At 39.7% G+C, this 10,012-nt stretch overlaps 3 protein-coding genes and 1 long non-coding RNA gene across 9 annotated transcripts; 1 reads left to right on the top strand and 3 right to left on the bottom strand.

Annotated features, from left to right (window-relative positions):
* Nucleotides 1-32: 32 nt before the first annotated feature.
* LOC104817403 (protein CURVATURE THYLAKOID 1B, chloroplastic) lies at nt 33-1,623 on the bottom strand. Of its 3 annotated transcripts, none has more exons than XM_010546582.2 (6): nt 1,247-1,623; nt 1,051-1,154; nt 882-968; nt 711-773; nt 320-323; nt 33-227 (listed from the first exon to the last, which is right to left on the bottom strand). In XM_010546582.2, exons 1-6 carry the CDS (start codon nt 1,416-1,418, stop codon nt 205-207), a joined length of 453 nt encoding a protein of 150 aa, XP_010544884.1. In that variant the 5' UTR covers nt 1,419-1,623; the 3' UTR covers nt 33-204. The 3 variants fall into 3 exon arrangements, with proteins under 3 accessions (XP_010544884.1, XP_010544883.1, XP_010544886.1); XM_010546581.1 differs by having other exon boundaries at nt 320-357; nt 1,247-1,612; XM_010546584.2 differs by lacking the exons at nt 33-227; nt 320-323 and adding an exon at nt 365-565 and having other exon boundaries at nt 1,247-1,622.
* A 1,702-nt stretch (nt 1,624-3,325) lies between these two features.
* On the bottom strand, nt 3,326-5,566 carry LOC104817402 (transcription factor bHLH67-like). 2 transcript variants are annotated; one of them, XM_010546579.1, is made up of 4 exons: nt 5,058-5,566; nt 4,046-4,699; nt 3,580-3,954; nt 3,326-3,492 (listed from the first exon to the last, which is right to left on the bottom strand). In XM_010546579.1, exons 1-4 carry the CDS (start codon nt 5,088-5,090, stop codon nt 3,400-3,402), a joined length of 1,155 nt encoding a protein of 384 aa, XP_010544881.1. In that variant the 5' UTR covers nt 5,091-5,566; the 3' UTR covers nt 3,326-3,399. The 2 variants fall into 2 exon arrangements, with proteins under 2 accessions (XP_010544881.1, XP_010544882.1); XM_010546580.1 differs by having other exon boundaries at nt 3,326-3,547; nt 3,687-3,954.
* LOC104817400 lies at nt 4,668-5,384 on the top strand. Its single transcript, XR_772522.1, has 2 exons — nt 4,668-4,754; nt 4,917-5,384. It is a non-coding gene; the product is annotated as an uncharacterized LOC104817400 (long non-coding RNA).
* Nucleotides 5,567-7,236: 1,670 nt separating the features above from the next.
* On the bottom strand, nt 7,237-9,510 carry LOC104817399 (metal tolerance protein 1). Of its 3 annotated transcripts, none has more exons than XM_010546577.2 (3): nt 9,197-9,510; nt 8,777-8,866; nt 7,237-8,564 (listed from the first exon to the last, which is right to left on the bottom strand). In XM_010546577.2, the coding sequence occupies exon 3, from the start codon at nt 8,562-8,564 to the stop codon at nt 7,371-7,373; it is 1,194 nt and encodes a 397-aa protein (XP_010544879.1). In that variant the 5' UTR covers nt 8,777-8,866; nt 9,197-9,510; the 3' UTR covers nt 7,237-7,370. The 3 variants fall into 3 exon arrangements, with proteins under 3 accessions (XP_010544879.1, XP_010544880.1, XP_010544878.1); XM_010546578.2 differs by having other exon boundaries at nt 8,777-8,842; XM_010546576.2 differs by lacking the exon at nt 8,777-8,866 and having other exon boundaries at nt 9,197-9,508.
* Between the last annotated feature and the right edge of the window lie 502 nt (nt 9,511-10,012).

The raw sequence follows: 10,012 nt of genomic DNA, 5'->3' as shown, positions 1-10,012 counted from the left end.
TATATATATATATATATATAACGAATCGAAGGTGGGAGAGATTGGAAATTATTTAGATTACACGTCTCTCGGAATATGAGGGAGGAGTGGACATTGTTATACACTTTTCGTTCAATCCGGGAGAAAAAAAAGGGAGAGTATGTTGATTGGCAACTAGGGTTCTTCACGACTCAGCTGCTCCTATGATGTCCTTGTATGTGCCCTTTATCTTCTGCAAGAATGCTTCCCTGAAATCCAACACAATGTACAAGAACCTGAACAACTACTCCCCAAGCCACTCTCTCGAGTTTCTGGTCCGAGATTTCAGAGCAAGACTCACCTGTCTGGTTTGAAGATTAGGTTCTTGTAAGTGAACCACTGCAGATGAAGAAAGAACAGGTTGTTCCATCACATACAAGATCGCAAACAATAAGGAACAATCCATTGATTACACGATGATCAGATCTCTTGAGTGAGTGAGCTACTGCTGTGTACACTGAAATCTCATATCAAAAGCGAAACTAGTTTCCATCTAATTGCTTGCCGCATTTTCACTAAGTCCAGATTCCACACCAGAAAGCTAACACTGTTGTCCAAAAACACATGTCCGAACATAATGGAGGTCATGCATGTATACCGGAGGCCGAGATTGAGCATAATAAACACTTGGAAAACACCAAAGAGACAATCTTTATAACTGCAGATTCTGCAGAGGTGTAGATAGAACTCACCCCTGTGTAACCAATGCCTACGAGTTCCAGAACTCCAGGAACCAGTGGAAGCCTGTCGATTGCCTGTTACAACATCATCGCTTTGTAATTTGGAGAGTAAATCACTAATGCTAGGCATAAATTCCAAGCAAGAGTGATGAAATTAGGTTTGAAGAATCAGATGATTCTCACCGAGATCATGCCCGTGGATCCCCAGAGCGCCACAGCTCCGGCAAATGCAAGAGAACCCACAGCGTATTTTTCCTCCACTTTGTCCCACTTCAATGTCAATATCGAATAATCAGAACAAATGCCCAGAAACTGAATCACAGAGAGAAATGGAAAAGTCAAAATTTTTTACAGCATCTTGAACGGTCTTGACGATATCCGGCAGCTCCGTTGTCGCCACTTCGGCGGGAGCCTCACCGGTAGCCCTCGCCACGACATTCCTCACCATCTTCCGACCTGAAAACCAACGAACCCATCTCACAATTTCTCATATAGACCCTAAAAAAACATATTAAAACATCAGCTTCGTCGCAGTTTTGGGGACAGACAGTAAGCGGAGGCTTTGGCAGCGCGGGTCTGGGACTGGATGGGTGACGGGGGAAGCGTCGGAAGAGTGACACACGACGGGGAAGCGGAGGCGGATTGCCGCGGAGGAGCCCGGGAATCGATGATGGTAGACGAAGAAGAGATAGAAAGGGTAGTGGAGGAAGAGGAGGCCATGGCTGATGATGCTCTCGAGGTTAAAGGGCTCAGAATCGCAGAAACAGAACGGCAGAAGAAATTATTAGGAAAATATATTCAACGGAGCCGAAAACAAAAAGAAAAAAAAAGCTTTAATGGTGATTGTGAGAGTGATACTGATAATTCTGGGGAAATCTGGTTGTGGAGATGGTTCCTCGTGGCTTGTGGGGTGTGGTCGGAGACGAGATACGACCACTCGTTTGGGTTCCCGATCAGGATAGTGCTGACGTGGCGGACGCGGATTTAGTGTGGAGTTTCCGTTGGATAGAAGACTGCATGGCACTTTTCGTTTTGTATGATTACGTGGACTGAGGGTCTTGGTGGGCTTTCTTGATTAATGGGCCGAACATTCAGGCCCATTAGTGGGTAAGATCCAGGGATTTGGTGTGTGTGATTTTTCTATATCGAAAATTTAACGATGTAAAATTAAAAGGGGATATCGCCATAAAAACTCTGTACTCTTCACAGGTCAACGAAAAAACCCTGTACTTTTTTTCTTACCAATTAAACCCTATATGTCATGATTAACCAATAAAACCCCAAACTTGTTAATAATTCACCGAAAACCTCCCGCGCCTGCCAACTCAAATAAAAATGATGATGTGGCAATAACTTGGTTTCCAAATTATGTACACATCATCAAAATTATGACACATCACCATTACAAACAAAACTAAATTACATAATTATTTAAATTAATTTATATACATATAAATTCACATATATATATATATATATTAAATATAAAATTACTTATAACTAATAAAACATATATGTATATATATTATAAATTACATTAAAAATAATATATATATATATATACATATTATTTGTTAATATATATTGTATATATATTATTTTTTAACCAAATAAATAACAAAATAAAGCATGATTTTAATTTTAAAACTATCATCTAAAAACATGTTTAAACACCAGTTACACCACTAAGATTCGAATAAAATTTGATTTCAAAATTAAAGATCCTTAAATAAAATCATTCCCACCCCCAATATATTCGAAAATTATGTAATTTTGGAAAGGATCGTGCAATAACAGGATATTAACCATATTTTTTTGTAATTTAAAAGTTTATCGGTTTTTTAATCCAATTAAATTTTTAAAAAAATCAAGAAATCCGGATGAATATCCTTACCGTACAAAATACGTTGGATAGTTTTGTCCTAATCATGTAAGAACAATATCATTAGTATATTTATATATATAAATTAATTTAAATAAATTATGTTATTTATTTTTATTTAAAATGATGATGTGTCATAATTTTGATGATGTGTACATAACTTGGAAGTCAAGTTATTAACACATCATCATTTTTGTTTGAGTTGGCGGACGTCGGGGGTTTTCGGTGAATTATTAACAAGTTTGGGGTTTTTTTGGTTAATCATACTAAATATAGGGTTTAATCGGTAAGTAAAAAAGTATAAGGTTTTTTCGTTGACCTGGGAAGAGTACAGGATTTTTATGGCGATTTACCCAAATTAAAATTAAGACATTAACATGTTAATACTAAAATATTTAATGAAAACTAATTTGCATACTAAAATACATTTTATCTCCATTTTTTCTAGTGTATTTATATATTATTTATAATACTGATACAATCTAATCTATATTCTGTGGGCTTCGTTGACATTACGTAAAAGTTATCATGACAAAGACCACATTTCAATTGTAACCATAACTTGGATGAGTGAGATAAACGAACAAAAGTGAAACAACAAAAGTCAACGTGAAAATATATGAACATAAGACAGGAAAGGTCAAACAAGTATCTGGTGGGGCCCAGAAGCCGAGTGATGAACCTTGAAAACTCCGATAACGTACCAACAGCAAATAATATAATTCCGGCAGACACTAATGTACGAATTCTTATTCTTCTTCTTCTTCTTCTTCTTCTTCTTCTTCTTCTTCTTCTTGTTAATACTTTTGGATTTACGCGTTAATCTAATTTTGAGCCGTCGATTTGGTCGAAAATCTGATGCACCGCCGTCGATATCTCGTCGGCCGACCCCAAGATGCAGTCCTCTTCCATCTGCCGAAAGATCGAATCCACTCAGTGATGATTTTGAAAGATGGGTTTCTTTTTTCTGAAAACAAAAACAAAAAAAATCGGAAGTACCTTAAGGTTGAAGGAATAGAACACAGACGCATGCGAACAAGCGACGTTGAGATGGAGAACAGTGAGTCGAAGATCCTCCAACGAGATGATTGCTTTCAGAAGCTGACCTTGTTTCTTCGGGCACTGAACTTTCAGATTGACGTGATTCTGTATAACTGTGGCCTCGATTTTGGGGCTGGAAGCTTGATCTTCGTTACTCATACACCACTCGTTCGATGAAATGCCTCTTACATGGTTACTCGCCAAATTTGCATCCATGGTTTCTCCTTCACCGCCATTCTTTTGCGTTCTCTTTTGGGCTTCAAGGGATAGCAAGAGTTGCTCGAGAGCCTTCACGAAGTCTATTGCCCCTCCAATTATGGACGCTTGGTCTCCCTGCAGCAGAACAAAGGGATAAGCTATGTAACGGTTGAAACTTTCGTGTTCAAGATGCGACGATGCCAAGAGCTGCAGGTTTTCGTCTTACCCTTTGGACGTAGGAAGGTGGTATGAGGATGCGGAGGGAGTTGAGGTGGTCGTTCATTTGGCGTCGCCGGTTTCGTTCAACGGCAATGTGGGTCATTCTCTGGTTCTCTATGTCTTCTATGTTCTTTGTCGGCTTAGTTCTCTTCCGCTTTCTCCTTTCTCGACTCATTGATGGGGGCAAGTGGCTGTTTTTGCGTTTGCTCCTCCAATTACCAGTGCATGGTGACGAGGAAGAAGGGAGCGTATTTGCCGAGCTAAGCAAGTTCTCTAGCGGGTTAAAGGGGAGTTCTTGGTTTGAGATAGCTGGATGGAATTCCTCCATGCATGAGACTGAAGCTGGGTTCTGGTGGAAGCTGCTGGTCTCGGAGTGGATCGATGAATGAAAGTCAGGAACTTCATGCGTGTTGTTTTCAAGTTCCCATGGCTTCTTGAGGGTCTGGAGAGACAATAGAGCTAGAAAGTTTGGCTCTTTGAAGGACAAAAATGGTGAGGGCTCTCCGTTTTGTAGCATTTGTAGTAATGGAATTGTCTCTTGCAAGCCCGGTGCGGAGATCTGCTGAACTTTTCTCTCTTCCTCATCCTCAAGTCCAAAGCTTTGAGCCTCTGCAAATCCATGAACTTCTAGGCTCCCCACATCTACTTGCCGATGCAAGGACTGCAAGAAGACAAAAAGAAAGAGAAACCCAGAAGTCGATTTGTGAGCAAAAAAGGTTGGATTTTTTAAAAAAAGAAGTGAATTCTACTGTTGGTTTGGTTGGTGGGTCAGTCCTGAGAAAGAAAAGAGCGCAAAAGTAGAATGAAAAGTGGAATGTTTCAAAGAAAGGGAAACAGTTGATAACAGATTGTTAGTGTTTTATGTGTAAAACAAACAGGTCGCATTGAATGCAGGCATCTGAACTTAGCGAGGAGTAAATGCAAGTCCACGTCTTGATTCCAAAGAACACGGTTCAAGCCAAGTGAAATAGAACAAGAGAGAGGGAGGGAGGAAAGCGCCCTAATCTAAGCACACATACGCTGGGATTGATGTGTCCTTGAAGCTTCTCCATGACGAGGTGTGAAAAACTTGTTTGATATGTAATTGTATATTCATCTCTCTCTCTCTCTCTCTCTCTCTCTCTCTCTCTCTCTCTCTCTCTCTCTCTCTCTAGGGCTTAGGAGGAATACATTGTTGGAGGCTGCTAGAAATAAAAGGGTAGCAATAAATGCAAAGCAGCAATGAAGCAGAACAGGAAACCTATGTACTCTATTCTGGTTAAGAGACTTCTGAACCTGGTTGTGTTAGCCTTATATAGGACAATGGTCTTAAATGCAATGGAGAACAGAATAAGGGCTGTTTTATTTCTGTGGTGTGGTAATCAAAGATGCAGGCTTTGAAGGAAAAAAAAAATGGAATATGAAAATGAGACGTGAAAGAGAGGGTAAGGACTCCTAAATACAAAGAGGTGTAAAAAAAAAATTGGACACCAGATGTATTTGGTACTGACGAGTTGGTGAGGCTGAGCAGAGCATAGAGAGAGAGAGAGAGAGAGTCATATTGGTCCTGAGAGAGAGAGAGAGAGAGAGAGAGAGAGAGAGAGAGAGAGAGAGAGAGAGAGTGTCTCTGACAGAGCAAAGGTCCCGAGGAAGGAACATTATTGGCGGTGGCAGTTTTGTCCGGCAGCGAGGACAGCCAGTTGTGGGGACTTGGGTTAATACACAGAAGAAGAAGAAGAAGAAGAAGAAGAAGAAGAGCTTCCATCATCATTCACATATCATTCATTTGAGGGTTTGGGTGTTGTTCTTCTTCTTCGTGGACGAATCCCAAAAGGGTCGACCAGTCTTGCTCTATCCGTACTAATAGATTGAGAAAGGTCCATTATTTTCTAAAAGATTATATGCATCATCTTTCATTACAACTTCTGCAACCAGATTTAGGTTCATTCACATTTCCCTCGTGTTGATAACTTTGTGATTTTTGGGACCTTATCTTTAGGATAATGTAATGCGAATGTATGAATTGAATACCCTGGCTTTAAGGTCACTAAACAGTGAATGTCCTATGGAAAGTTTTGGACGACCTTCACCTCCCACAGAGCAGGGGCATTGACCTCACCTGTGTTGGGGACATATGTCTTCTGCCCCTTGCCCACCAGACTCCCAGTTTAGATGATATTTTCTCTTTTTTTTTTCTTTTCTTTAAACTAGTCTTCAATGGATTTATTACACCAAAGTAATACGACTGATATGTAGTTGTGGCCTTATCGTGGAAGTTTTTAGAGTTTTTAGAATCCAAAAACCAAAAAAAACAACATTCAAGTTTTTACAAAATTATTTTTTCTAAAAACTTGGAAAGTCATTTTAGTGAAAAAATTAATGAGAAACCAAAAGCTACTTTTTTTGAGTTTTCAAATATTATAAAATCCAAAAGCCAAAAACCAAAAACTAAAAACTAAAAACCAAAAACTAAAACCAAAAACCCAAAATAAAAGATATTACCATTCAAAGCCTATATATATAATTCCATAAAAATTACGACATGGGTTATTCCCAAAATCCTATTTTTTCGGATTAATCCAATAAAGTTTTCTCCTTTGGGGACACCCTAAACCCATAAATTCAATAAAAAAAAGATCTAAAAAAAATCTTATCCTCTTCTTCTGGTTATGTGGCCTCTGTTTGCACACACTCTTGAAAAAACTGCCAAAACGATTCGAAGATCGCCGCAAACTTCGACAATATTCACACAACCTCGGTAAAAAAAAAACCACACCATTTTTTTTTTGTTGAAAAAAGGGTCAATCTTTACATAGTTTAACGAATGCCTGCCTTAGAAACCTTATCGACAAAACCAACAAACGAGGTTTTTTATTTAATTTTAAAGTATTGATTTCACTACACAACTCATATGGGTTTTGATGATGTTGTCACTCACAAGCTTTGGTTACTTGCTCTCAGGACAGAATATGCCCCACCACTTCTAATCTCATCACTCCCGTGCGTAGTTCCGTGACATCTAACTACATGAAAGCCGACCCCTGTTTCTCAGATAAAGTTAGATGACGTTACCATTTTTGTTCAGTGAAGCTCTGTCACTTCCCTTTCCATGGGAGGACGAAAGCTTCTTTCTGAAAGTGGAACAATCCCTTGCATATGCTTATAACCTGTTGTCCCTTGCATATGCTTATAACCTGTTGCTGACATGTATAGCAAGAATGTAACAAAAGAGCTGACACTGGAAAAGTAGATATCATATTATCAAATCCCAAAGCTTATGGTTTCATATGGCATGAGAGAATGGTAGTACAGAAAACCAATCAAGTAGAGATCATAATATCTCGGCTTTTGGCTTAGCGCTCGATTTGTATTGTAACATGGCTGATGTTGTACTCTGTTCGGATGTAATCGATCACTTTGTCCAGCACCATGTCCGCATCTGCTTCTGGCCTGATTTTGACATGGCATGCCAACAGAACTTTGCCCACTGTGATAGCCCAAATGTGCAGCTCGTGAATGGCCACCACCTCTTCCATTTCGAGCATACCCCTTTCGAGTTTTGTAGCATCGATCTCTCTGGGCGTGCTCTCCATCAGAACCTCCAGTATGTTGCGGATCATGTTGATGGTCGTTCCCAAGACAATCACCGAAAAGGCCAGCGTGCAGATCAAGTCAACTATTCTCCATTCCGGAAAACGCCAGATGATAGCCCCTCCAATCATCACTCCAACACTCTGGATGGAATCCCCTAGGACATGAAGATATGCCCCTTGAACATTGATATTCCTCTTCTTGTGTTCCTTCTCTTGAGGCCCAGGCTTCGAATTATCCAACAGTGGCTCGGTGTGATCCCCGTGACCATGATGATTGTGTTCACCTTCTTTGCCATGCTCTTCATGACTGTGATGATGATGATGATGAGTGGTAACCATCATCCCATGTCCATGTCCATGTCCATATCCATGGTCATGATTGTGATGGTCATGACCATGTCCATGATCATGTCCAAGCAGAACAGCCATCACAATGTTTACCGCCAGACCAAAGGCAGCAACGAGAAACATAAGAAAGCCATCAACAGGCTCTTTCTCATTAACAAGTCTAACAATGGCTTCATAAACCAAAATGCCCGTGAGCAACCATATGAGCTGTATAGAGACGAGAGCGCCCAAGATCTCGATCCTGAAAAACCCATAAGTCTGACGTGGAGTCGCTTCCCAGCCAGCAGCCCAGAGGGAGAACAAAGAGATTGCAAAAGCAGCAACATCAGACAGCAAGTGAGCTGCATCAGTTAAGATTGCCAAACTGTTGGCCTTAATGCCACCAACTACTTCTAGGCTCATGAATATAAGACATAACACCACTGCTATACAGAGCTTGCGCATGGAAGCAGTCCGTTCCTTAGCATCCTTGGAAGCTGATCCATTGTCTGAAAATCCACATGGTGCTTCCCCACATATTTTGCCTCCTCTGTATGTTCTTTCTCCACCCGGATTTTCGATATTAACCTCAATGATGTGACCCTGTCGGGGACTATGTTCCTCCATCTGGAGAAAGGGGATATAGAAATTCGAATCAATAAATCTATGAATGGGATTCTGTTTTTGTTGATCTCTTTCTTTGTTGCTGATCAAACAAGAACCTCTGACTGAACTCTCAGATTCCAGAAATAAAAGTAAGAGAATTTGTGAACGGATCAACATCTACAAAGCACAACTCACCACCAAAAAGTAGGATTCATGGTGAGAAATCAAAGTACCTTATGCCCAGTTCGATCAAAGCAGAGTGGTTTTCCGTATTCGATGAGTTGTTCCAAACGAGGAAGCTATATTTATTCAAAAAGCTCAATCTGAGGACCGTGACATTGACATGCACACCCACCACAATGGGTCAGTTTTCAAGCGAAACAAGGAAGAGTAAACAAACGTGGACACAACGAAGAATTTTTTACGCCATTAGTCAACAAAGGATCGACGTTTCACGCCCTCTCGAAGCAGAATGAATCAAAACCCCGAGATTATACAATGGAATTAGGTAAATATTGATTCAAATTCAACCCAGAAAACTATCAGGAAATCAAAAAGTACCCATCAGACCAATTCTCGATATTACGGCCGAAAAGAGGAGGCCCGCGTGGCGAGACGAAGGACTCAGGAGAGGGAGTATGAATGAAACTCACCAGAAGAGAGTCAAGTTTCTGTGGCTTGTTCAAGTGTTTCTCCGAGAAAAGCACCGAACTTGTGGCTCGGTCCCTACTCCTACTATTTGAAATTGCGGCTCGCTCTCTAGGGTTTGTCCGTTGGGATTTTGGTTGAATGGGAGAGTCGTTCTTCGTTTGGTTTTTGACGGGGGAGATAAAAGGGAACAGGAGGGGTCAATTTGGAAGCCGAAAGAAGTGGCGACGTGGGATGTTCTTATCAAACCCTAATAGCCGCCACAATAAAAGCACATGGTGGGAAACAACCGTAATATTCAAAAACAATTTAAAAAAAGTTACGCATATCAAATCAAATCTAACCTGGTGGGCAGATAACCTTAACAAAATAATAAACAATACGTATATAAATAAAAAAAAAACCGAGTTCATTAATATAAAATTAAATAAATATTTTTTTAATAAAAACAATAATTAAAAAACAATTGAATTCGAGGAGAAGAAGAAAAACAGAAATACCATTAGCTAAATAAAAAATTATTATATCTTTACCTTTTTTAATTTTAATCCAACCTTCAATTACAGAAGAAACTAGAAAGTGACGGTAAAATTCTCCATTCGTTAAAGCGGTTGAAGCCTAACTTCAATTACAGAAGAAGAACAAGAAACTGACAAATGAAAACTCCCCACTCGTTGTTGTAAAAAAATAGGGACAGTAACATTTCATTTCAATAAATTTTACCAACCAAAACCCAGATTATACTCTCGCAATGTTAAATAAACAAACATATATGTATATATATAAACCCTACACGCGATTCAACTATCTGACAAGAAACA

The sequence above is a fragment of the Tarenaya hassleriana genome, unplaced genomic scaffold (assembly GCF_000463585.1).
Source record: "Tarenaya hassleriana unplaced genomic scaffold, ASM46358v1 Cleome27, whole genome shotgun sequence".
NCBI classification, from domain to species: Eukaryota; Viridiplantae; Streptophyta; class Magnoliopsida; order Brassicales; family Cleomaceae; genus Tarenaya; species Tarenaya hassleriana.
This window is presented reverse-complemented; position numbering and strand designations above follow the sequence as displayed.